Source organism: Euleptes europaea, chromosome 13 (genome assembly GCF_029931775.1).
Source record: "Euleptes europaea isolate rEulEur1 chromosome 13, rEulEur1.hap1, whole genome shotgun sequence".
Taxonomy (NCBI): Eukaryota; Metazoa; Chordata; class Lepidosauria; order Squamata; family Sphaerodactylidae; genus Euleptes; species Euleptes europaea.
The window spans coordinates 18,098,302-18,126,147 of record NC_079324.1 but is presented as its reverse complement, the minus strand read 5'-3'; the positions used below and the strand labels follow the sequence as shown (position 1 = coordinate 18,126,147).

The 27,846-nt window shown below is 44.2% G+C and overlaps 1 protein-coding gene across 4 annotated transcripts in view; it reads right to left on the bottom strand.

Annotated features, from left to right (window-relative positions):
* DACH2 (dachshund family transcription factor 2) overlaps positions 1 to 27,846 on the bottom strand; it is a 401,104-nt gene that overhangs the window by 187,405 nt on the left and 185,853 nt on the right. For 2 of the 4 annotated variants that reach the window (XM_056859519.1, XM_056859523.1), the window contains exon 2: positions 20,405 to 20,520. In XM_056859519.1, coding sequence (XP_056715497.1) covers positions 20,405 to 20,520 — 116 coding nt within the window. Of the gene's footprint in view, positions 1 to 2,130; positions 2,218 to 20,404; positions 20,521 to 27,846 lie in introns of all 4 variants that reach the window. The other 2 variants (XM_056859520.1, XM_056859521.1) reach the window with 2 other exon arrangements.

The window sequence follows — 27,846 nt, the reverse complement described above, 5'->3', positions numbered from 1 at the left end:
CCCCACCCTCCTCAAGCTTCGCCCTAAAAACCTCCCACTGGTGGCGAAGAGGGACCTGGCATGAGCTCTGAAGGTTCCTTGCAGACCAAAAGAGTCCATATCAGGCTAATGATGTTGCTATATCAAAAGATAACAGCTTGGATCCTACCGGCAATTTCAATGGATGGAAAGATTTCCCTCCACAGAAGTCTGACCTCCCTGTTTCTCCCCCTTCTGTTATACCCCCAAATGGCCCCCAGATACTACTCCTATGGGATGGAGGACCTCCAGGCAGAGCTTGTGAAAGGAGTTAGAGGAGTATGCCATGGGAAAGGGAAACTGGCAAAATTTGCCCCATTTGCGTAGGTGGAAATTTGAGGCAGGATCCATCCCAACATCAGCCTCTAGGGGCCACGCCTTTCAGCAACTGGGCTACAATTCACAGGTCCACTCGCAAACACAACACAAGCATAAGAAGCTGTCTTCTACTGATTAGTCAGGCCATTAGCCCATGTGGCCCAGAACTCAGAGAGTGCTCTTTTCCAGGCTAATGCCTAAGATCCTTTAAGCGGAGATGGTGGGGACCAAACCTGGGCCCTTGCGTACACAAAGAATGTGCCTGGCCACTGAGCTATGGGTTCCATGCTTGTTGCCTTACAGGCTATCAGGTTTTATAGTGCAAGACAGGCAAGCTGGCTGATGGGCCTTCCTCCTTCTACCTAGGAGTGCCAGAAATCTCCCTTGCCCATGCCACAGGCTTCTTACCTGTGACCTATGTCATTTATGCATGGGAAGTTTCCCTGAGGTTCGTTGCTTACTGGACCCACACTTTCCTGTTGGGAATCTATGCACCAGCAGTCTCCAAGCTGCTTTGTAATTGGCTGGAGAGAAACCAAGCTTGCATGTCCTGTGCTTTGCCTTATGCACTGGGATTTCGCCTGGGCTGAGCTCAGGAGAGAGGGAAGAATCGGGATACAGAGGAACGGGAAGGTCCGGGATTTGTGAGGGCTGGTAGCGAGGTCATTTCTAATGGACGGACAACTCATGCATAACTCCAAGGAACAACCGAGACAGATCCGGGGCAAACGTGAGTGAAAGTACCCATGCATAAGCGACCCTAGTTACCAATAAAGCTACACAGGCTGACCCTTGTTTTTTTAGAATCAAGGTTAAACATATTAAAATTATGCTTCCTCTCCCAAATTTACTTTATTTCCTGAGCCTGGGTGGGCTTCCCCCACCCCTAAAGAAAAAACACAAACCTTTCAGCTTGTTAAGATTTCTGCTGTGCTGACTCTCATCTGTTGACTCATCCCATACTACACAGCTTCATGCTTCCCTGCTTAGATTGGAAGCTAGGAGTTTACATGTTCCATAGCTCACCCACATAAAAAGACTCCGATAACTTATTAGAAAAACAAACCACATTCACCTTCTGATTCGACACGCTTTTTTTGTTTAATATGTTGTTATTTATTATTATAATATTTTCTTGGATTTGGGTGGTTATGCATTCATACCTTTTTAATGTCTCCCCTCTCTTTTTCCTGTTTTTCTACTTTTCGTTAGCAAAATTTAAATGTGTATTTATATCTTCCTTTTTTAAAGCGTGAGTGCAAGGAAGTAGACCGATGTAATACATAGTACAGTTAAAAGGACATGAAAGTACCTTTCCAAATTAAAGATCCATCTAGACTGGCACCATGTCTCCAGCAATGGGCTTTGAGAAGATCCAAATCAGGATGTGACAGAAACAACAGTATTCCCATTGTTTGTCTGCAGCCCCTACCAATTAAAGGTATATTGCCTCTAAATGTGGATGCTCCATTTTCAGCTCTCATGGCTAGCAGCTACCCTTAAAGCTATGCTCCATTCGTAGCCTAACCTCTTTATTTTAGGTGGAAAACATCAACATTTTTGGGACAGCAATAAATGCATGATGTATTATGCAAAGAATTTCTGCCTTTTATTTATTTTGAGTCGAATGTCAAATTACTTCAACTGAGGCTTTAACTCAAGCAGGTGCAAGTTCAAACTATACAAACGCAAGCATCGGAAATTTTATGCAGCAATACAAAATACGGGTCAGGCAAAACTTACATTCTAGAGGGAAAAATATAATTCATACAAGATATAAATAGGAGTAAACACCTTGTATTTGAAGTGTCTTGAGCTCTGCAAACTTTTTGTGGGTTTCATCAGGGAAAAACAAAGTCCTTATATCTGGAAAGAAAAACACTGTTAAAAACATTTACATAGTATGGAACTGGAATGCTATCTTTAATCTAGCATGACTTATAATAAATACAGATAGAGCAGGAAGGGCAGATTGTTCAGATTTCATCCATTTCTATATGGGATTAGAGCCCACAGTACTCCAAGGTTCATGGTATGGACACCCACTCATGAATCTCAAAGCCAAAATGACATATTCAGGAATGCCACATGGCATAGCCCCACCTGGAGCAGCACTGTTTTTGGACATTATCAAAAGACCCCATGGCAGAATGTACTTCCACGTCAGTAAGACTAGGGAATGTTAGGATCGCATCATCCTTCAGCATCCTGCTATGGACCAGCCTTTAATGGTCACAGAGTTCTTGAAGTTAGAACAGATCTAGTCATAACATCTTGACGTTAAGTAATGGACTTTTCCATTCAATACATTTTCCATTTGCAATTGAGTGAGCTTTCCCCAACATCAGCCACACCTTATGGCGACTGATCTCCAGGTCTTTACTCCTACAGACTTATTTCCCTCTTTCTCAGCTCTGAATTTTTTTTTTTAATACATCATAAGAACATAAGAAAGGCCCTGCTGGATCAGACCAAGGCCATCAAGTCCAGCAGTCTGTTCACACAGTGGCCAACCAGGTGTCTCTAGGAAGCCCTCAAACAAGATGACTGCAGCATCATTATCCTGCCTGTGTTCCAAAGCACCTAGATAACAGAATTATACATTGAAAGATCATTGAATAATATTTCTAAATGCTATAAATAGGGTTGCCAACCTCCAGGTAGTAGCTGGAGATCTCCTGCTATTACAAGTGATCTCCAGCCAATAGAGATCAGTTCATTTGGAGAAAATGGCCGCTTTGGCAATTGGACTCTATGGCATTGAAGTCCCTCCCCTCCCCAAACCCCGCCCTCCTCAGGCTCCACCCCCAAAACCTCCCACCAGCGGCGAAGAGGGACCTGCCAACCCGAGCTATAAACAAATGTTGACCCTTTAAACAAATTGTATAGAACACGGAGAGAGGAGAGAGTAATCCGGTTCTCTGCTGTGAGTCCTCACAAAGGGTAACTATCACTACTTTATGCCAGCATCGAGCACCTCCTGTGCTTTGGCCCAGAGTAACAAGAACCCCACCATTCTCCTGCTATGGAGTTGTGACCTTCTAGACCCAGCTGGTAATGATCTAAGCCAAAATTAGTTGCCATGGAAGACTTGAGGCTCCCAACCCACCATAAACAGAGCTTGAGGAAGAGGTTCTGTTACCACACTCTGAACCCAGGACTGGCCACTCACACCTAGAGAGCGAGGAATCTGAATCAACACACCCACCGTTCAAGGTTGCCCACTTCCCTACAAGGCTCTGACGTTATACTATTGAGCAGTGCATCAGCACAGAGCGCCACCTCTTTAGTTTCCGTGCAGTCTCAGGACTACTTAGGCTTAGAACAGCTAGATTGAAGTCCAGTAGCACATTAGAGAACAATAAGATTGTGGGGGTATAAACCTTTGAGAGGCAAAGCTCCTTTCATCGGGTACAAATTGGAATGAAAATCTCTGAGACCTTATATCCCAGTCTGAAGGTGGGTGTTGGAATGAAGGAACTCAAGATGCAGAGGTACAGTGCCCATAGTAATTAGCTTGATTAGAACAGAGGGGAAATGCTTGAGGGCACAAAATTAGCCTTTGTAGTGAGGTAAAAGTCCTGGGTCCTATTCAGCCCTGGGTGGGTCCATTGTTCTGAATTTGTGAATGAACTCAAGTTCAGCAATCTGAACTTTCAATGCACTTTAACGATTGTTTGCAAGTGGATTTTGCCTTTCACACCGTAAAATCCAGCTGCAAAGTGGATTGAAAGTGCATTATTTGGCATGTGTGAAAGTGATTAAATGATACATCTAGCCATATTCCTGGTGGTGAGGTGATGTCTTGTGCCATATGCGCTGATTGCGGCAAATGCTAATCACCACTGCATGGTGTGTCCCCCACCCTCTCCAGAGCTCCAAAGGCTTCCTATCCCACAAGTCACTGCTAGATTTTTAAAGGAAAAAGTTAGAAGGCCACATTTTAGAAAGAAAACGATATCGACAGACAGCTAGTCAGTCTCCGTTCTCTGGGATGGTTTGGATTCAGAACTGCATGATGAAAGATACCAAATGCCTCCTTCCCCATGAGCATAATATAACTATTTAGAATGTCACTGGCTAAAAATATTACATAAGATCATCACAGCATTCTTGAAGTGGATTCCTGAGGTCATGAGCTACCGATTCAACACATCAAAGGCATGTGGCAACACTTCTAAAAAAAATACATGTATGTCATGTGAAAATGGAAACGTCTCTGTGATTGTTGTGTCATTTAGACTAGCCCATATAAGGACTCAAATGGGCTTTGGACTTTGCCAGAGCAACTTCTTTGGACTTTGGGACGTGTCCCTGATCCCCCAGACCAGCTTTGGCCCAAAGAAGGGGGGGATAAGATTAATAATAACAATAACAGCAACAACAACAACAATAATAATAATAGAGCTGGAAGGGACCACCAGGGTCATCTAGTCCAACCCCCTGCACAATGCAGGACATTCACAACTACCTCCCCCGCAACACCACCTGTGACCCCTACTCAATGCCCAGAAAATGCCCCCCCCCAAAAAAAAACCCTCCAGGATCCCTGGCCAATCTGGAGGAAAATTGCTTCCTGACCCCAAAGTGGGATCGGATGTACCCTGGGCGTGCAAGAAAGGGCCACAAGAGCCAAACACTGATGCAACCCTTCCTGCCCTCCCCCTCATGAACTGCCTAAATTTACTGAATCAGCATTGCTGACAGATGGCCATCTAGCCTCTGCATAAAAACCTCCAAGGAAGGAGAGTCCACCACCTCCTGAGAAAGCCGCCGTGTTCCACTGAGTAACTGCTCAAACTGTCAGAAAGTTCTTCCTAATGTTTAGCCAGAAACTCTTTTGATTTAATTTCAACCTGTTGGTTCTGGTCCAACCTTCTGGGGCAACAGAAAACAACTCTGCACCATCCTCTATATGACAGCTCTTCAAGTACTTGAAGATAGATATATCACCTCCCAGTGCAGGCTAAACATACCCAGCTCTTTCAACCTTTCCTCACAGGACTTGGTCTCCAGACCCCACACCATCTTACTATTACTAATACTAACCATGGCTGACATTGGAAACTGGCTTCATGTTGTCTGTGACTGTAACAGTGACTGCAGGCCGGTTGCCCTCAAATCTTGCCAAGCACCCCCTGAGCTCTTAGCATACCTGTTAACAGTCCCTGAGCTCTTAGCACACCTGTAACAGACTGTGGGACAGTTCCAGGATGCCCTATGCATCTACGTGCACACTGATACCTACAGTGGGGGTCACGATCAAGTTCTATGTGGACGTTTACCCAATTTTTTTAAAAAAAAATTCCAGTTGCAGACTTTATCCAGAAACCCCATACCCTTGAACGACACTACTTAAATTCAGTTCCTCAGCCTGGCCAAACGCCTGCCTCTCGTACGAGTCAGGTACACTGTAAAATTTCAACGATGCCTTTAAATCTGAATGGTTTCAAGCTGTTGTAAACTCCTGCGGCAATCAAAAATAATCTGTCATGGGACCGAAGGGTATGCGAACGCTGCCACGGCTTGATCTGACGTTAGATTTATTGGAGGGTAAATCATGTCATTTATGCATCAACTCACAGGAGGAAGGGGGGGAAGCAATCCCTGTGCAGTTAATTTAATAATATACTAGAAACGAAATGATTACTGTTTCAGGTGCGCTGGCGTTAACAGCACAGTTGATGGCCTACTCTAGCAGCAAACCGTACTTGTCAAAGTTCTGGGATTAACCAGCATTTAGCTAAAAAACCATTCAGGATACCTCCAGAAGTGCATTCAGAAGAAGCAAAAGCTCCTTCTGTAGGGTTCTGTTGTGTCAAAGCAGAAACCCAACAGCCTCCCCCTCCTACCATGCAGCCTCTTGGGAAAGCTTTTTAAAACTGAGGCTTGGATTTCTCCCCCACCCCCCTTTCAGATTGCTCTGGGGGTTTTTTTGGGTTTTTGTTGTTGTGTGTTCTTAAAATGCTTTTTTATGCAGCAATTGGGTTTGGGGCGGGGAATTGTATCTCACAGTGAGCTCTACAAAGTAAGCCAATTACAAAGCAGCATTTAAAGGGGCGGGGACTTGATTTGAGCTTGGAGACTGCTGGTGCATAGATTCCCAACAGGAAAGTGCAGGTCCAGCCAGCAACGAACCTCAGGTAAAACTCCCATGCATAAACAACCTCACTGTTCTGTTCTTTCGGCAGGTGAGGGGGGAGGGACTCCTAAGATTACATTCTCATTATGTAGGTCATCGCTGGGGTTAGATGTTTCCTAAACTGGCAGTGATGAGCCCTTTGCTATTCTAAAGGGGCTGACTGATTTGCATTTGCTCAACAGAACAGCTGAAATGCGCATAACAAGTGACAGAGAAGAAGATTAAAAAAATAAAACAAAATGAAAACAGTTTTGGAATAAACAAAGGATCGACTTATAGGAAGTGGCAGTTCAGATGGCTCAAGGCCCTGGATTGGTTTTGCCACTCGGTAATTTGACTGATTCACTTGAGTGGCCAGAAGAGGACATTTTCTGCCTGATTTCAGCATAATCTGATCACCTGCTCCATGATTGCCAAGGCCAAGTCAACCGCTTTCGGTTCAGCGCGGAGGGGGTGCGGCTCATTGCTCATCGCAAAAGCAGCCTTTGCTGCATATGGGCCCAGAACTATTGAGATGTTAATGATAGTGGAATAAAACGTCTTCTGCACCTGAGGAATGGTCCCTTTTACACCTTTGCCTACCACCCAAAATGGTCATCCACCCATCAACATTAGTTTCCACAAGCCACCCAAGAAGATAACATTTCCAGGGAGGGGGAAAACAAAAGATATTGTTGCAAACGACTTTCGCAAGGAAGCTGGTGCGAGGAGGGAAAGGGGGTAGGAAAGGAGGCAAACCCCCGAACCAGTGAAGAAGCTTCCTGGTAGAAGGAGAGGAGGAAGGAGAGAAGTGAGGGAACTCCCATTCACTGGTCTACCCAGAAAGGGAAACCGCAATGGCACTTGAAAAGAAGCAGAAGCAGAAGAAAGTAGGTGAGGCTGAGAGAGCTGTGACTAGCCCAAGGTCACCCAGCTGGCTTCATGTGGAGGAGTGGGGAAACCAACCCAGTTCACCAGATCAGCATCCACCGCTCATGTGGAGGAGTGGGGAATCAAACCCGGTTCTCCAGATTAGAGTCCACCGCTCCAAACCACTGTTCTTAACCACTAACCACTACATCACGCCGGCTCTGCTTAGGAATGTACTAACTGAGCAATCCTGAAGGGGTGGTGGCAGCAGCTGTTCAGGAGCCGGCACGACCGCTATGGTGGTGTAAGGGCCACTTGCGCCGACTAAGTGGGCAGGGATGCCGATGCAGGGGCACTTACAGCAGCTCTGGAAAGCTGCACAGCAGCGTGGGCCTCGGGCCCCAGCTCTGCCTCCCTGGTAGTGTTTTTCCAGCGCAAAGCCTCACGCTGGCGGTGATGGAGGCTTTCCCGGGACATACCCAGGGGCGGAGGTGACGTTAGCTAGCTCCCAAAGCCCTTTAGGCCCTGGGACATCTCTTTTTGCAATGCGGCTACTTGCGCCTGCAAAATAGCTGACGTAGCCCCATGAAGCTCAACAGAGAAGTTTCACTGGGTTTTGTAAAAGTTACACTTTTACTCTTTTGGGGGGCGCCAGGAAGCCTCTCAGGAAGCAGTTCGGCTACGCTGCTCCCGGCCATCCCCTAACTACCCCCCACCAGGGACTATGCTCAGGCAAAGACTATGGTTAGACTGCGGATTCTGGATATTGAAAGGCAGCATGATTTGAATAGAGTTAAGAGCTTTCTTTATAATCCAGGCATGTTAAATAAGGTAGCTCTGATGCCTTATGTTAAGCTTTTAGTTAACCCTGATCATAGAAGGATTTTCACCTTATTAAGGTATGATATGCTGCCCTCAGCGATTCTTGAGGGTAGATATAGAGGTTCACCATCTAAAGAATGTGTGTGCTTATGTGGAGATGGGAATATCGAGAATATCCCCTGGGGGGGAATTTTAGGGTTCTGGGGGGGAGATTGGGACCACTGTTCAGCAAAGGGCATATTATTTGGAATGCACCTTTTGACATAGACTATTTTGGGAAGGGGGGAATTGTATTCTGAACAATGGTGAAGGGGGGAATGGAGCAAAAAAGGTTGAGAACCACTGCCCTAGAGCATATCTTTTTTGATTGTAAGATCCATAGTCATATTAGGGAAACTCTGATTACCCCCATAATTTCCCGCCACCCCGGTAAAACTAGAAGGACTCTTCGCTCAGTTATGCTAGCAGATCAAGAATCAAGAGATCACTTTCAAAGTCGCCAAATTTGGATGGATAGCCTATAAGACTTGGGTAAGCCATATATAGGCTTTTTAGCTATAATTTTTATAAAGATTAATATATAATTCTGTGAATTTATAATTTTGAAATGCTTCTTTTCTCAAAAGTTATTTGATATTCTGGAAGTTTGATTTATTATATTGATTCTATTTTTATTGGTCTTGGACTGTATTAAATACATTTATTTATCCACACACACACTCAAGATAGGAAGCCCAGGAACTGGGATAGAAAGGGGCCAAAGGAAAGAAGTGGAAGAACCACCTCCGGCTTGACAAACTCCAAACCCCTTTGCTTTAAAAGATTGGTGGCTCACTGGTATACTTAGCACTGCTGTGATTGTTACTGTGAGATATTAAAGAAACAAGCAAACAGCAAATTCTTTTAAAATACCCAAGACAAGGCCGTTGAACTTTACTGTAACCTCCCAACCCTACCCCAAAATGACACCCCTAAGCAGTCCTTGCACCCAATGGATCCATTTGCTAGTTCAACACAGTATTAGTATGGTAGATTTTGTAAATATTTAAAAATTAAGCACAAAATAGGTTTGCCAGGTCCCTCTTCACAACTGGTGGGAGGTTTTTGGGGTGGAGCCCAAGGAGGGTGGGGTTTGGGGAGGGGAGGGACTTCAATGCCATAGAGTCCAATTGCCAAAGTGGCCATTTTCTCCAGGTGAACTGATCTCTATCAGCTGGAGATCAGTTCTAACAGCAGGAATCTCCAGCTAGTACCTGGCCGGCAACCCTAGCACAAAAACTCTTTTATTTAAAAGGGCACAGCCTACAGTAGATAGCATTTGGACTTGATTTGTACAAGAAAATGTTAAAGTCTTTCCACAAATCTCACGTACTAGCAAGGATAGCTGATACAAGCTAGGGTTGCCATCTCTAGCTTGGAAAATTCCTGGAGATTTGGGGGCACAGGCTGGGGAGGGTGGAGTTTGGGGAGAGGAGGGACCCCAGCAGGGATATGATGCCATAGAGTCTGCCTTCTGAAGCTGCCATCTGCTCCAGGGGAACTGAACTCTGTAGTCTGGAGATCAGTTGTAAGTATGGTTGCCACCCTCCAGGTACTAGCTGGAGATCTCCTGCTATTACAACTGATCTCCAGCTGATAGGGATCAGTTCCCCTGTAGAAAATGGCCGCTTTGGCAATTGGGCTCTATGACATTGAAGTCCTTAGTTCTAAGTCTGGGAGAACTCCAGGCCCCACCTGGAGGCCTGGCAACCCAAGATAAGGGACTTGTGCAAAAGATTTTACTGCTTACTATCATTATCTGAAAAGCCCATCTAATCAATTATATAATCATCAATTAAGCCATTTCCTCTTAACAGTCACCCACTGCTAAAACAACAAAAGAGGAGGGGGTCTCTGCTGCCTGGAATTGATTTAACATTGTCCAGCCTATTTTCTACTTGACATATGTTCCTGTATGATTCAGCTACATTTTCTCAAATCAAAGTCCATGATCTGGCATTCCTAATCTGCTAATAAAATGAAAAGGTGACCTTGCCTAATTTAATAAGTCAGCGTAGACATACTCTTTCAACATGTTAGAGAACTCCTGAAAGGTTATCATAGCTTTCTTTTAGAAAAGGTTGCTCTCCCCTTTCCAGCCAATACTCAAAACTATGTTTTCCATTATTGAAACACAGCTTAGTATTATTTTAAAAAACCATTATTTGGATTAAGATATTTGGATTTTTGTTACTGACAATGATAAGTATTCGTTACAATCCACCTGCTTCTTTTTCACGTAAAAATCCAGTCCTGCAGATTAATAAGGAAGGTCTCTAGTTGGGATAACATTACATTTTTGTACATTTTGGCCATGGATTTAGTACTGAAGCAGTCAAGCTGACTAACCTCAATAACCATCCATGTGTCCTTAAGACAAATATAACATCCAGCAGACATTTAACCTGAGAAGCGATTCATAGCCTTTAAGTCTTGCTTTTGAAGCAGAAACCAGAGAACAAATGTGGTGTGGTGGTTGACCCAGGATCCGGGAGACCCCGGTTCAAATCCCCTCTCTACCATCAAAACTTGGACCTTGGGCCAGTCACACACTGTTGGCCTAACCTACCTCAAAAGGTTGTGTGAGGATAAAATGGATAGGACACAATGCAAGTTGCTTTAGGTCCTTATACGAGAGAAGGGCAGGGCGTAAATGAAGGAAATAAGAAAACAAATTAGAAATTAGTGATCCAGAAAATAGTCACGAAAAACCTAAATAAGTCACTATTCATGATTTGTTCTTAAATCCTGTTTGTTATCATTGTTTCCCTGGCTATTGCGCTTCAGACCAACTCTCCCCCCGCCTCCAAAGAATTATGTTTCTGTCTCCTTCCTGAATCAGTGACATGGGAGATCAAATTGAATCAGGCATGACAGCACTATATCACCCATCAGAGCTGGCTATTCTATGACACCTCTGATGGCAAGTGAAGGCAGTTCTGCACAAGTAATGGTTGAGCACAGAAACAGGGTGGACATTTATCCTAAGAATGCATCCCCCACCCCCAGTGGAGGTGTTTTTTGACACCAGTTGGGCTTCTAGAACAACTACAACCAGAGCAAAGGGTATTTGGTAAGACAGAGCTTGCTGTCTGCTAGGAAATTCCTTTGAGTAAACTAGCAGTGCAATTCTAAGGAGAGTTACTCCAGTCTAAGCCCATTCGTTTCAATGGGTTTAGACTGGAGTAACTCTCTTTAGGATTGTACTCTAGAGGGACATCTTTGTTCTATGTTTGGGATTTAAGACATTCCACATAACCCTAGGATACCTTACATACTCTTGATATTCATGCAAGGGCAGCTATGACATAGAACAGTGGTGGCGAACCTATGGCACGCGTGCAAGAGGTGGCACTCAGAGCCCTCTCTGTGGGCATGCACGCCATAGCCCCAGCACAGAGTTCGCCTGAGTTTGTTCCCCCGGCTGAGGAGGCTGGGGACCAGCGGTGCCTTCCCGGCTCCTCCCGCCTGGCGTTTGTGCTGGAGCTGAGCCCTTCGCTTAGCTCGGGTTTCCACTCTGCTCGTTCATGCAACTGAAGGTGCCTCTGAGCGTGTACAGAGGGCTGTCCCCACCATCAGCCCCCCCCCTAACAGTCTTTTTTAATTCGTATGAAGATAACAGTTAGAAAAAGAACCAAACTGAAGGGGTGGGGGCTATGCTCCAGCTGCTTTCCTTCCCCCACTTGGCCGCCCATGCAGGGTTGCCAACCTCCAGGTAGTAGCAGGAGATCTGCTATTTCAATTTAACTTGAAGAAAATGGCTGCTTTGGCAATTGGACTCTATGGCATTGAAGTCCCTCCCCAAACCCCACCCTCCTCAGGCTCCGCCCAAAAAACTCCCGCAGGTGGCAAAGAGGGACCTGGCAACCCCTAGCCTTATGTGGACTTCTTGCTGTGTTGGCACTTTGCAATAAATAAGTGGGTTTTGGGTTGCAGTTTGGGCACACGGTCTCTAAAAGGTTCGCCATCACTGACATAGAAGGCTTAAACGGCAGCTGTAACATGTACAGCATAAAAATGGAGAAGACTCCGGAAGCCTGTGATTAGACATGGATGCTGCAGTTCTCACTGAATCCAGGATTGCTCCAAAAACCTATCCCATGTACAGAGTTTCAGAGTAACTCCTGACAGGGCAGAAATAATGCAAAAAAAAGGGGGGGGGAGAGGAAGGTCTTTTGCTTTCTTACGTTTGACTCATGAAATAAATGGCTTTGGTACAAACTACACATCCCCTCACAATTCATAAATACGTGGAATAATTATTTTCAGGGGGAGTCATTTTAATCTAATTTATTGCATTTTTATGGAGTGCTAGACCAACTTCTTATTCGCAGTCTGTCAGAACGGCAGCAAATTATGGCAAACATAACATTAAATGCTGTGTCATAAAGCAAATATTTATCTAATTTGGGATTCTGTACATCTTAAAAAGCATGATGGCTTGCTTTTCTCATGTCAAAGGCAAATAAGTGTCTGCATTATTTCTATGGGCTGTACAGACTAAAGGGGGCATCATTATCAGTCAAGCAATTCTAAGAGCTGCCGTTACCACTTAAGATTTTTATTATAATACATGACTCTCTTTTATGTTCCAGTGGAGACCATGACAATCCTTTACAAAAAACCAAACTGCAATCCAGTGACATAATGCAAGCCCACAGGATTACAGCAGACTAGAAAACATGATGACCACTGTATTAACAATTCAGAAACCCATAATTTCCTTATAACTTTCCATAATATGAAGCACTATGAAGAGCCAGCATGGTGTAATGGTTAAGAGCGGTGGTTTGGAGTGGTGGACTCTAATGTAGAGAACCGGGTTTGATTCCCCATTTCTCCATGTGAGTGGCGGTTTCCCCACTCCTCCACATGAAGCCAGCTGGGTGACCTTGGGCTAGTCACAGCTCCCTTCAAGTTCACTCACTACCTCACAGGGTGTCTGTTGTGGGGAGGGGAAGGGAAGGTGATTGTAAGCCAGTTTGATTCTTCCTTAAGTGGTAGAGAAAGTCGACATATAAAAACCAACTCGTCTTCGTCTTCTACTATTGCAATGGCCATGCCTTGCACATACCTAGGCCCACTGCTTCAAACTTTAGTACCATCCCATCCTAGAGCTTAGCCTTCCCCACAAGTCTAGCATGAGGTGTCTGCCAGGTCTCTTGGAGCTACAAGCAGTAGCAGCTCTGGGAGACAATGTCCCACCCGTACTTTAGAAATTTTTCAGTTCTCAACTGGTTCCCAGCCTTTGGATTGTTTGGATATCAGGAGAATCCCTGTCCTGGACATCCTACTGATGACCTACTGTCCCCAAAACAAGGCTTCTGTATGGATCATCTTCTCTCAAACAGTCCAGGCCCCCCAACGTTACCACCAGTATCTGCTACAGAAAGATACTTCAGGCACTAACAGAAAGCTGAGTGAGATTTAGCCCTAGCTTCTCCCACAGCTTCCCACTGTACCTTGGTGACCCTGGCTGGCTCTCAGGTTCTTTCAGGTCAAGTCTCAGCCCTTGGCCGGGAAACTAGATGGGCCATGTTCTTCCTATTTAGCTCATCTCCTGTTTCCAACATCATGACTTCCACCTGATGCCATAAAGTTCCCCCAGTTGTGTCTTCTATCTTCCTCAGCTTCCCTTCCTTCTTTCAGCCTTCCAGTGGCAAGTTCCCCAGAAAGAAATGCCTGTGGAAGTTCAAGTAATCCAATGCCTTAGGATTCCGAAGAATAACTATTATCAACTCTGACAACTTCTATTACAGGCAGAGTACTACAAGTAGCAGCTACCAGTAGGAAATAGCATCGATTCAGTTCTTCTTAAATTCCTATGTTCCATCTCTGGAATTTCAAATTGTGTAGTGGGGGTGGCCCTCCGAGAGGAACTTGGACAATCATCTCTTGAAGCTTGGGCTTGGATGAAGGCCTTTTCTCTTAAAGTTAAAATTATACACTATGAAACCCAAGAGGGCTACCTCAGATTGATCAGGGAGGATTGATATGCTTCCCATTTGGATAAGCTTGTAGAGCAGTGACTTCAGATCCTCAGTCTTTCCTTGGATTCCCTTCAAACAGCCATCTAATTCTGAGGATGCTGCTGATGTTCTGAACCAGCGCTTGGAGTCAGTAATGGGCTGGATGAGGGTGAACAAGCTGGAACATAATCCTGACAACACAGAGGTTCTCTGGGTTAGTGGAAAGGCAGAAATGGGACTTGAGATCTTTCCTGTCTTAAATGGGGTTATGGGGGTGGAAAGTGCCGTCTAGGCACAGCTGACTTATAGTCACCCCATATGGTTTTCAAGGCAAGAGACATTCAGAGGTGGTTTGCCACTGCCTGAGAGATTTCTTAGAGAACTGTGACTGGCCCAAGGTCACTCAGCTGGCTTCGTGTACAGGAGCGGGGAAACAAATCCCGTTCACCAGATTAGCCTCCGCCGTTCCTGTGGAAGAGTGGGGAATCAACCCCAGTTGTCCAGATCAGAGTCCACCGCTCCAAACCACTGCTCTTAACCACTACACCATGCTGATACAATTATATCAGACTGTGATCATATGTAGGGAATCATATGTAGGGAATCATCCATGGAGCCATAGTGCCTAGATGGAAGACTTCTTGGACAGAAACCTCCCTGAGAAATAATAATAATTTACTAATGATTTATTAATAAGCATGTAGGTGCTGTGAAAAAAATGGTTTAAAAGACAAGCCCTGTCTACAGGTTTACATCTAAAGACAATACCATTGGAAAGAGAAGCAGTTATCCGATATCAGACTTAGGGAAAAGGAAATACAGTTTCAGAATGATAAAACATCAAGCCAGTAAAACGGTATTTTTCAAAAAAAAAAAGGCAAAAAACCATGTGCCAATAACTCATATCCGCGTCAATTAAAAATTGCCCTCCCCTAATTTAGTTTTATTCAATTGATCGCTCTATTCTGGCTTGCACACCTAGTTCATATATTTATCCATTTTTATTGGTAGAAAAACCCCGCTTTCTATGATCCGGGAAGGCATTTCTCATGAGCACGTGATCTGTATAAAATACTTCTCGTTTTGGTCTGGTTTGAGGGCACAGCAGATGGAACGCAGGGTACTGTGGGATCTGCCATTTATCACAGTGACAGTGCGTGGGTAGCCGTGATCCTCTCACCACAGGGGGGAAGTCGAATGAGGAGCAGGATTCTGAAGCTGGACTTTGTGGAGTTTGGCAACACTTGCGCTGCTCATTAACTTAATCATATTAATTTATTAGCCACATACATCAAAGTAATTCACTGCAGAACTGTCACCAAGAACCATTTATAACCGTTAACGTTCTCCACAAAGAGGAGAAGCAAGGCAGTCATTCTGAAGGAGCGCGGTTTGTTTCGATTGTTCATAATTCCTTTTAAAGAATTGGAAAAAAGAAAAGAATCAGGGCTGGTTGGTTTCTCACAGCCATGACGGATTGTTGGGATTTTTTTTTTTTTTTTTACCAGCCCCCCCTTTACACTTTTAGCATCAACTAAAGATAAAGGTCCCCTGTGCAAGCACCGGGTCATTCCTGACCCATGGGGTGACGTCACATCCCGACATTTCCTAGGCAGACTTTGTTTATGGGGTGGTTTGCCAGTGCCTTAATAGTCTTTGGTCACTGACACCTCGGGACTAGAGGGGTGGCTGCCCCTAGGGTTGCCAGGTCCCTCTTCGCCTCTGGAGGGAGATTTTTGGGGAGGAGTCCGAGGAGGGTGGGGTATGGGGAGGGGAGGGACTTCAATGCCATGGAGTCCAATTGCCGCAGCGGCCATTTTCTAGGTGAACTGATCTCTATTGGCCAGAGATCAGTGGTAATAGCGGGAGATCTCCAGCTAGTACCTGGAGGTTGGCAACCCTACTGCCTCAGCTGGTTTGCAGGCCAGAGCTCTCAAGGAGGAGATCCGGCCCCTGGGTTGCATTCTTAACACCGCTTCTGTAAAGCAAGTAAGGCTATGAGAAAATGACTCACCTAGGGAGTTTGATGGTTGATTTGAATCTAGGGCTCCCCAGTCCCATTCCCCAACCTATTGCATTTCACCAGCATTTGCAATGGCAGCCATTTCTGGTTTTAGTTTTTTGGTGTGTTTTTTAAATACGTGTCTATTTTCTTATGATTTTGCCTTCTGGTGAGATTTTGGGTGTGCCTTTAAAAACGTTTCCTTCCACGCCCACCTCTTTCCCTTCCCTTAACCACCTAAACAAACAGGTTGTTGAATACGGTTCAGTTGCTTCTATTCTGTAATAAGTACGAGATCCCAATCTGACCTTAAGCATTCTATGAAATATTCTTAATTATAAAAAAACAAAACAAAAAAACAGTAAATCCATGGAAGGCCAAACATTGGGGCAGACATGTAAAAATAAGTAAATCAAAAGGAAAACTAGAGCAAATATGGAAGGGGGGCCCAGCCTTTTCAACCCTGCAGGCACCTTTGGAATTCTGACAGAGGGCGGTGGGCGCAACTAAAAAATGGCCGCTGCAGGAGGCGGAGCCAACCACAAAATGTTAGACAGTGATGCATAACTCTAATAGTAACTTTTCAACATTTCAGGCAGAAGCTCCATTTTAACGGGGATGCCTTTTAAGATTAGCACTCACAGTAATGTAGTGAAGATTCTTGTGCAATGGTAGCAGCTGTAGCTGAAGCAACTTTTAAAACATCTGCACAGCCAATGAGGTTTCTCATTGTCAATCAGAAGCCGAGCTGGGCAAAAGCCTTCCACCAATTTTCTAAAAGCACTTGGTGGATACTTTGAAGCTTGATTTTACTGTGTGAAATGGCAAAATCCATTTGCAAACAATTGTTAAGGTGCATTGAAAGTGGACTGAAAGTGCATTATTTGGCATGTGTGAAAGTGCCCTTATTAGGCAAACCATTCTTTCTCTGCCACCCTCCACATCGGAATAACAATATTGGCCTGCCTTATATGACTGTTGTAAAGCTTACAACAAGGTAATGTATGAGCACCTGGAAAGCGCTACATTAAAATGGGCTACTGGTATTACTTCGGAAGCCAGAGTAGTGCACACTGTTGCAGAACATATTAACAAGGTAGGTGGGAAAGAACCTTCCGGGCCATGTAATGGCGGAGAAGAGCTTATGCAATGTGAGGAAAGAGGTGTGAAAAGCCTACAAGCATGTTCCTGTTTTCACTGGTGACATGTGGGAGCGTATGTGATGTGAGCTTAGAACTACTGATCCCAAACAGTTCATGCTCCATAACAGCTGCTCTCTTTGCTCAGTGGCTGCTACCACGCAGAAAACCATTTGTGAACAGAGGCTCATACAATGAGAAGATTTAAATTGCCACTTTAAAAAAAATGGCATTGCTCTTATGCCTTTAAAGCAGCCGGACATGCAAAAATTTAAAGCTCCCTTCGCTTGGCAGTTGTGATGCACAAGCTGCCCCTTAATACTACTTGTTTTTATGGATATCTTATTAACATGTAAAGGGACGATTGCCTTGACAACAACTATCTTGCTCTGCACCTAGGCATATATTGCCCTCCCCCCCTTGTTCTAACTGATAAGTAGGGTTGCCAGCTCCGAGTTGGAAAATACCTGGAGATTTTTGGGGCAAAGCATGAGGAGGGTGGGGTTTGGTGAGGGGAGGGACTTCAATGCCATAGAGTTCAGTGGCCAAAGCTGTCATTTTTTCCAGGTGAACTGATCTCTATCGGCTGGAGATCAGTTGTAATAGCAGGAGATCTCCAGCTAGTACCTGAAGGATTAAGGAAACAAGAGACCTATGCTGAAATAGTGTAGACTAATGAAAAAAACAGAACGAGGCTCAAATATACAAATGAAAAAGCAAGATTAACTATTGGAGTAATGATTGTATTTTCTCAAGCAATTAGCAAATGCAACTCCAAAGGAAAACAAACTATATATACTGGCGTGTTGCTGGACACACCCACCAGAAAAAACAAAGCTGCCACGCAGGGCTTAAGGCAATAAATAATATGGTTTGTGACAATTAACTAATTGGAGGATGGCAACCCTACTGATAAGGTGCTAAGCATGGAAGGTTCAGACCAATGCTTCATGCATTTCCACATTCTATCCTGCAAACAGAGGCTAGCCAGAGGGCTCAGGGACATTTAGAAGCCAACTGCACAGAAGAAGATGCTAATGTCTGTCTTTCTCACCCTCTGGAGTCCTGGTCATCTCCAAGACTGATAATTTAGCAGGGAGGCCCATCAAAACTGCTGCTTCCACAGCTTGGATCTTCTTGAGGAGAACTCTTTGCTGTCTGGAGATTACCCCAATCTGCCCAGCTAGAGGCCGAACGACACATTACATTTTGTCATGAGTTGGGTCTCAGCAAACAACTCCTCCCGCAGGACCACTTTGAGTGGGGAAAACAGTGCAGGATGGAAGCCAAGAGCCCTTCACTCCACACACCCCCCCACTGCAGTCCCAATTCAAATCAGTGCCCCACAGACCTTTAAAATGTTGTTCCCCACAGCTGCTTTGTGGCTGCAGGGAAAGAGAGTCAAATCTTACAAAGTATAAAATGTAGTTTGGCCCTTGGAGGTTATGATTTCCAGAGAGACAGAGGAGTTTCTCACACCCCTGTTGAACAGCCTCCGGCATTTGACAGCCATTAGTGTATTGTTTCTAGCTTCCTGAATTTATTTATTTATCCTATTTACAGGAGAAATCTGCCAACTGCAGCTTCTCCCATCCCCAAAGCACGGGGCTCAGGCAATCCTCAAGAGGTAAACAAGTATCAACAAACAGCAGGGGCTGGGGTGTGTGTGTGTGGATTTCACATGACGATTGGTCAATTCTTTAGTCAATTCTTCAGCTGTTTAAGTAAAAGCTGAAATTACAACAACAACAAAAAATGACTGGGGATAGAGGTCCTTTGCCTGCCTGTCTTAGGGTAGTTCCATACATGACAATTGAGGCGGGAGACACCAGCAGGACACTGACTCTTCCCACAACAAACATGTGCCAGATGGCCATTGAATGCGCCAAGGTTCTTAGATGCGCGCACATGGATATTTAAAGATGTACATATGTACGACTCCCACACTTTACATTTATTTAACTACTGAAACTGTCTGTCTCTCTGCAAAATGCTCAAGGTCGCTCCCAAGATCCATAAAACGCTACCGTAAAACATCATCCAAATGCTGATGAGCTAAAAACGCATCAAGACAATAAAGCATCGACCAAAGCACAGAGGCATTCTCTTCTCCCCTCTCCTCAAAGAAACTTGCTCAGAAGAATGTCAGGGCAAACAAAGAAAGTTTTCACGTGATGCCATCCATGATGCTGGAAAATCATGCTCTGGGCAAATTGCTGCAAGAAGGGCATTCCACAGCCATGGTGTCACCACAGAAAAGGCCCCGTCCCTGTTCACTACACACCTAGCCTTGGAAAGTGGGGGCACACAGAGCAGGGCCTTTAATGAGGAGCCTAACGGGTGAGCTTAGGTTCATAGGGTAGTAGGCGGTCCTTCAAATACCCCTGTGCAAGACCATCTAGGGCTGCGGAACGTGCGCTGCGGGGAAGATGGCTGAGACTGGAGAAGAAGTTCTGCCCTCTTTCACTGGCCTGTGGGCTGTAAGATAGTTCCATCCCATCCATCAAAGCAAGATCAGCCTAGGAAAATTGTATACAAGTTCCTTCTAACTGATCTCCTTCCCCTCAGCTTCCCTTGTGTGTCATGTCTTAAGCCTGAGGGCAAGACCTGTCCCTTTATTGACATAAAACATTTTGGGATACAACTGTCGGGAAAACGGGAAACATACATACAAATCAATAGGATGCAAATTATGGACCTGCATTTAACTGGCTGAACAGACATCTCCACCGGAGCCTTGCGTTTTGAGAAAATTAGAGAAGCGGTTGTTACGCCCTTCCCACAAGAATTGAAGAAAGTACTCGTGAAGTCTATAAGGCCCTTTGAAATAAACGTTTCCCCCCTATCACATAACCAAGTATCTAATGGCACTTTCCCTTTAAGGAAATTACGATTAATGAAGAACTAAATCGCAAATCCATTAGGTTTTAGTCAGCACAGCAACACAGCCTGGGTTTTCATGAATGCTCAAAAAAAAATCCAATAATGTAACCTCTGGTAAAGCTTGAAAAGCCCTGAAGGACAAGGCAGTTAGATCAATATTAGTTTATTTCAACTGCTGCGCAGTAGGGAGAGAGAGAGCTGATCATCCCGTGGATTTTATTACCTGTTGGGGAGATAAGTCCTGGTGATAAGAGGCCGGGCACTCCGTGGGGCAGAAGGCGCGTGTTCTCTTGTATCGCAACCCCCAGAGAGCGCTTGGGGGGTCTCCCCGGTCGTGAACTGTTGAAACAAAAGTGAAAATAAACTTTAAGTGCTCTTTTGTCAAAAGGATTTGCATAGTAATGCACTTTGCATTGATTTTTTTTTTTTTAAGGCCCTGAATGGCGGAGTCCTTGGCTGTTTTCTAAGCACACTTCCAGCACTTTAACTCTTTCTGTACTCTCAAGACACCAAAGGATGATCGGGGACTTTAGACGTTTTCATCCAGCCTGTCTTCCAAGGAGCGCAAGTAGGGTTGCCAGCTCCAGCTTGGGAAACACCTGGAGATTTTTGGGGCGGAGCCTGAGGAGGGTGAGGTTTGGGGAGGGACTTCAATGCCGTAGAGTCCAATTGCCGAAGCGGGCAATGTTTCCAGGTGAACTGATCTCTATCAGCTGCAGATCAGTTCTAATAGCGAGAGATTTCCAGCCACCACCTGGAGATTGGCAACCCTAAGCACAAGGTGGTGTACATAGTTCTCTCCCACCATAGGTTAGGAAATTCCTGGAGATTTGGGGGTGGTGTCTGTGGAGGGCAGGGTTTGGGGGAGGGGAGGGACCGTCGAGGAGTATAATGCCATAGAGCCCACCCTCCAAAGAAGCCATTTCCTCCAGGGGAACTAATCTCTGTAGCCTAGAGATCAGGTGTAATGCCAGAAGATCTCCAGGTCCCACCTGGAAGTTGGCAACCCTAAAACAGCCCTGTGAGGTAGGGTTAGGCTGAAAGAGAACAAATGGGGCTCAAGGTCCTCCACCGAATTTCATAGCTGAGTAACAGGGTTGCCAGGTCCCTAGGGCGGGGTTTGGGGAGGGGAGAGACTTCAATGCCGTAGAGTTCAATTGCCAAAGTGGCCATTTTTCTCCAGGTGATCTGATCTCTATCAGCTGGAGGTCAGTTGAATTAGCAGGGGATCTCCTGCTACTACCTGGCAGTTGGCAACCCTACTGAGTAAGGATCTGAATGCTGCCTTTGCCTGATAAGCTAACCCACGACTCCACCCTGGCTCCCAATACTATGCCTTAAATTAGAAGGTGATCTGCCTTTCTTAACCCTTGATGGGGGGATAGCTGTGAAATCCAATTTCAAGGAGAAAACGCAAGACCATTTCACCAGCCAAGCCAATCCTATAATTATTTTTATTATATTTTGTGAACAATTTCTGCCTTTGTACCTATGTACTCTTCTTGTACCAATGAGAGTAAAGACAGTCCAGATTTTCAAACATCCTTTCCCATGGAGTAATCTAAAGCCACATCTGACACCTTATCTTATATGAGGCTGCCAATTAAGATCATCTTCAGAGGCTTGGCTCTGTGCGCTCCCATATACACAGCTAGATGAGCGAGCCCCAGAGACAGGGCCTTTTCTGTAGTGGCGCCCAAGCTCTGAAATGCTTTCCCTAAAACTTACAAGCATTTAGGTGCAAAAACGTTTTCTTTTTTAAAAAAAAATTCACAAGCTTTTCAAATGGTCCTTCCTTGTGGAGCTTTATTAGTTGTCCTGCTTTTACCCAATTTAAAAAGAAACAAAATCCCAAAATCCTCTCATTTTATTTAGGCTTTTCTAAGGTTTTAAGTTCTTCTCAGTTTTTACTGCGAGGTTATTTTAAAATGTTTTACCCAGAAACACTGAAAATGATGCCATTTTAAATGATTTTAAATGACCTACAAATATTATCTCTATATTTGTTGCTTTCACTGCTGTTCTTACTTTTTAAAAATCATTTTTTCGCTATTTGTAGCTTTTTCTTATCGTAAAGCTCCTTGGAGAGGTGGGGCCTAAATATTTTAAATAAAACAAACAAACATTATACTGCACAGCCTATTATTGAAAGGACTTCAGTCATTTATCTTTCTGACCATTCAGCCCCAGCTTTCCTTCTTCCAAGACTGATTTGCTGCTTCTGCATGCTGTGTAAGGGGCTCAAGCGAATGTCCCCCCACAACCTATCAAACTCACACATATTTCAGCCCCTCGGCACAAACTTTCCAGGAGCTGCAGCTAAGGATTTTAATCCATGATGTAAAAGACAAGGAAACAGCATCATGGGGACTGCTTCAGGTTCCAAATTTCAGAACAAAGAGGAGAGGTCTCACATGATAAATACAATATTTGTTATTCTAATCTTTCATGAATAGTGACTGTGAACAAACTAACATGCATGGAAACCGCGAATTTATTTATTATATTTGTTGCCTACCTGTCTTCCATTACAGTAGCCAAAATCTTCTAACCAGGCAATGATATGACCAGTACCTCTTTAAGTTTCAGCAAGGGTTAATTTAACTAGTCATTTAAATTGTAACACTACAATTTTGTAACACTACAAAACCCATCGTGCAGTATGACAACAGATGATATATGCACATGGGCAGAAGCATCTGAGGTCTTTAATCCCGACTAAATACAACAAACTAGGCAAAATTTGCCACTAACTTCTCTGCCTGGGAGAACTATATTTCACCCGGACGACTAACAGAGCTTTTGACAAAACAGTGTGAAACACAACCATCCTGCAACAACGGATGAGAGGTTCATAGCAAGACCATTCCCCTCCCAGCAAATTACTTTTCCTGTTCGCTAAGAAATGAAAGTTAAACTTCACTCCATCACGCCTGTAGTGGCAAAGCTCTTTATCAAAAGACGACAAACTTGGTGTTTAAATGGCAGAAATTTCTGGTATCATTGCACAAAGGTGCCATTACTGCATTCACATTTCGACAAGACATGTGCATGCCATTTGTTTTATTGTACATCTGTCTGGCACCCTGTGAAAATCATGAAATTATTCTTCACTTTACTATTTGAGCCCCGCACCTGTCTCCTCTTACCTAGATGAAATTTCAGTTCACTGTTTTTATATATGTGTGGTTTTTGCTTTTTTTAACTGGTGAGTACATTTTTAGTTGACTTTGGGGAGTCCTATACAGTACAATCTAAGATGTGCTGTACAAATCAATACATCTAATCGCACAACAACTCCCAGCTGCCTGCTCGTGCAAGCGCTGAGCCCAGTGGGTCTACACACACATCCTCGATCACCACAAGTGTGCAACTCTGCATTTGGCTATTGATCCAACACATTTTCACCCCACCCTTCCTCCAAGGAGATCAGAGGGCATACAGGATACTTTGCTCTCCCTTCTATCCTCACAACACCCTTGTAAGGTAGATAAGTCTGAAAGCGACTCGACCAAAGTAACACACTGAGCATCATGTCTGGGAAAGGGTTTGGACTCAGAGCTCCTTGGTTCTAGCCTGATGCGCTTATACCGCACTGGCTCCCTATGCATACACAGAGGTCACATTGGACTGAGAGCCAAAACATGATATAATTTACAAAGGCCACAGGTGCTATGGGATAATTTGCATCAACCTACTAGTTTGAGGAGCTGAATTTTTGTGGGAAAACATTTTTATATGAACGAAAAGAAAACTTGGGGACAGGGTACCAAATGTTTTATAGTGGGGGGAGCCCTAAATCTTCTTTTTCTGCACTATTTTGTTTCTATATGCTGCCAACCTTGGTAATTATTATGGTGCTTTCCCCCCTTCTTGACGGCTACGTAATCCAACCAATCAGGGTTCATGTTATCAACAGCATGATGATACCATGATGCTAATTAGCTCTGAAACAGATGGCACTGTTTTGCAGGGGACAAATTATTTCCCCAAACATATCCATTGTCTTGACTCAGCCCTGTATCAGCTCACAGTGCTAAAACATTAAAAGCTTTAATAGGGTGCCAGGGAGGTGTCATGAGGAGAGGACCCCTTCAGAACCCCAGTTTCACCAGCGGGAGGTGAGTTTTCTGGCAGAGTAAAAAGATGGGACTATCCTGCTAGCCTAGCAGCCTCGGTATAAGATCAGGGTTGAGTTTGTTTCTCCTCTTCTTGCAGCTATTAAAGCCTGGGCATAGCCCAGTGGACTCAGCGGACATCAGAAGCTCGTCGTGAGCAAAAGACTCAAGACCTGAAGGAAAAAAGGGCATCTGATATTCTGTCGTGGCTAACTCTCCATAGTTTTGTAAACTTCTAAATAAACTTTTAGAAGCCGTTTGTCTGCAGAAAACTGAACAAAGTCGACCTGCTGATGGATGCCGTGGCTGTACTTTCAAATATACTAGAATCAGATGTAAATTTACATATTAATCAAGACAAATAAACATGTGGTGATTTAACTAGGAAACAGTCTGATGACAATTTAATCAGCACAGGTTGAAAGGTCCATCACTACCGCATCCTGTTGCAGTGAAAATATTGATTGTGTTACTGATTTCGGTAATGCCTTATTTTGCAGGGCACAAATAACCATGTAATTACTCTTTAATTGAATGGTGATTGCTTGCTAGCAATTATTAAGTTTTTTATAAACAAGATTATTTATACTCAGCAATATAAAACAATATTTCATCTTTTGGAGAGGGTTGTAAGTTGATAGTTATGGTCCATGGTTCAAATATCCCAACTGTGAATCCCGTTCGTATGGAGGACCGAGTTAGCACATGTGCACCCCCATATTAAGGCTCATTCAAACTTCACACCAAATCGTGGTTTGACATTACATCCAAGCTGTCAAACCATTCTTTGTGATTGGACACCAATCCATGGTTTGAAGCTGGTTGATAAGCTCTGGTTTGGTGTTACATTTGAACTGACAAAAAGAACGGAAAGCGGTTTTTGCATGTATGCGCCAATTCACACCACATTTCCTTTGTAAAGGACAGAGGGAAGCATGAAATCAAGGTGCAAACTGTCCCACACATCACTATGCATATAGTCCCACACATCACTATGCATATAGTACTGAAATGCAAACATGTGGTCTTCTACTCTACAAACAAGATTGATGGCTAAATGAGAAATGGACAAATCTGGGGATAAGGCCATTCAAAACCCAAAAGATCTTGATCCAGAGAAAGAGAACTGCATGTCTTGGTGAAATAACTGAAAAGCTGCCCTATACCGAGTCAGACCACTGGTCCACCTAACTCAGTTTTATCTTCTCTGACCAGCAGCGACTTTCCAAGGACTCAAGCACGATTACTGGGTAGCTCTGTTACCTGAAATCCTTTAAAATGGAGAAGCACTGAACCGAACCTTGGCTCTTCTGCTTGCAAGGCATCTACTGATATATGTACTGCTCCCTCTCCCATGCAGCACCAGCTCAAGTTCTACTGATCTCATAAATGTGGCTAACTTTTTCAGGATCACATAAATCCAAGTGATGGAGCCTTAAACGCCTGATTGTGAGGCCAACTGTGCGTGGTAAAAATGGAGGAAAACTACTGAAAGGGCGATTGTGGGACTCCCTGCCGCAGGATGTGGTGATGGCTGCCAACTTGGAAGGCTTTAAGAGGGGAGTGGACATGTTCATGGAGAAGAAGGCTATCCATGGCTACTAGTCAAAATGAATACTAGTCATGATGCATACCTATTCTCTCCAGGATCAGAGGCGCATGCCTATTATATTAGGTGCTGTGGAACACAGGCAGGATAATACTGCTGCAGTTGTCTTGTTTGTGGGGTTCCTAGAGGCACTTGGTTGGCCACGGTGTGAACAGACTGCTGGACTTGATGGGCCTTGGTCTGATCCAGCAGGGCTTTTCTTATGTTCTTATGTTTTTATGATTGTAGGTACATAAAGCCGTAAACCAAAGTTGCTGGGCCACTATGACCGTCTCTTACAGCTTACTACTTGGTAGACACAGAACATGAGAGACCGTGAGGCCCCCTGGTCAGGTACTGCAATGGGTTCTACACCAATGGCATCTCCATGCTTCAAACCCTCAAAAAGAAGAAGAGGGTCATGCTGGATCATGTCTGGACTACCACCACTGTGAAGGCAACTTGGTTTCGCACATTATGAAGAAGAGTTGTTTTTTATAGGCCGACTTTCTCTACCACTTAAGGGAGAATCAAACTGGCTTACAATCACCTTCCCTTCCCCACAACAGACACCCTGTGAGGAAGGTGGGGCTGAGAGTGTGACTAGCCCAAAGTCACCCAGCTGGCTTAGTGTGTAGGAATGGGGAAACAAATCCAGTTCACCAGATTAGCCTCCGCCACTCATGTGGAGGAGTGGGGAATCAAACCGCTCCAAACCACCCCTCTTAACCACTACACCATGCTGCTTGGTACTAGTTTTCGTCAGCACAAGCCCTCTGCATCCCACCCAGACTGAGCACAAAATCTTAATGTTGAAACAATCATCATTAAAAGGGCAGGGTGGATCTGAAGCCCTTTTGACAGTTCAGCTTTACAAAATTAACATTGGATGTAACATTTTGCAGGATTAATGGAGGAATACTGTCCCGCAGAAGCTTGATTTCCTCTGGGGGTCTAGCCCACCATTTAGGCATAATTTATCCTGATGCTCTGCCTTTCATTTCCTGGCCTTCATTAGCGAAACTGAAATAGTATCCTATCCCCCTGAGTGCTGAGAATAAACCAACTGGAAATATATTTCAGCAGTACTTCATGTTTCTGAAACGGAAGTGGATTACCACCCAGCGACATTAACTTTGCTGTCTCCCTATAAACTTTCTGGGCTTGGCAGTTATCTAGATGAGAAGGGAAAGCGTTGCGTCTTTGGATGCCAATGAGATATGACACATTCAAAAATATATTTGTTACAAGTGGTGATAAATGAGGGAGCCGATACCGTGGCGGTGAAGCCTTATTTATTTTTTATTTTTTGAATTTCAGCAGAGAGTACTTCATTTTTTGACACCTGATACTTATGAATCAACGCCAGGCAATTTGACAAGTTGCTCTGATTTGGGTGAATTTCTACCATCACCACCACCACCCTTCACAAGAGTGGATTAATAAATTACTTATTGGCTGTAGGAAGCTTTTTAAAGGGATTGGATGTTTGACTTTGCAAATTCTAACATGCTCAGTTCATCCACAGCCTAGTTAAGCCGATGAAGTTGGAGTTGAACGATGGGTTAGATCCAATTTAGTGGGTTAGATCTACTGGTTTAGATCCAGTTCCTTCAACTTAACTGGGTTATTGATTGGGATCTTTTAAAAGGGCATCCTATTGGACACCAAGGCTTACGCTGTATATAATGCAAACAACAACAGCTTAATATTTATTTATAAAATTTATATCCCACCTTTCAGCCCAGACAGGGCCACCAAAGGGCTAACAATTAAGGATGGAACATTTTAAAATCCATTATAAAAGCAATTAAAACCACAAATAAAACAGTTTCTGTCTTGAAGAATTTTCTAACAGTTAGACCAGAGCCTTAGTGGAACAGGCTTCCTCGGGAGGTGATAAGCTCTCCTTCCCTGGAGGTTTTAAAGAAGAGGTTAGATGGCCATTTGTCAGCAATG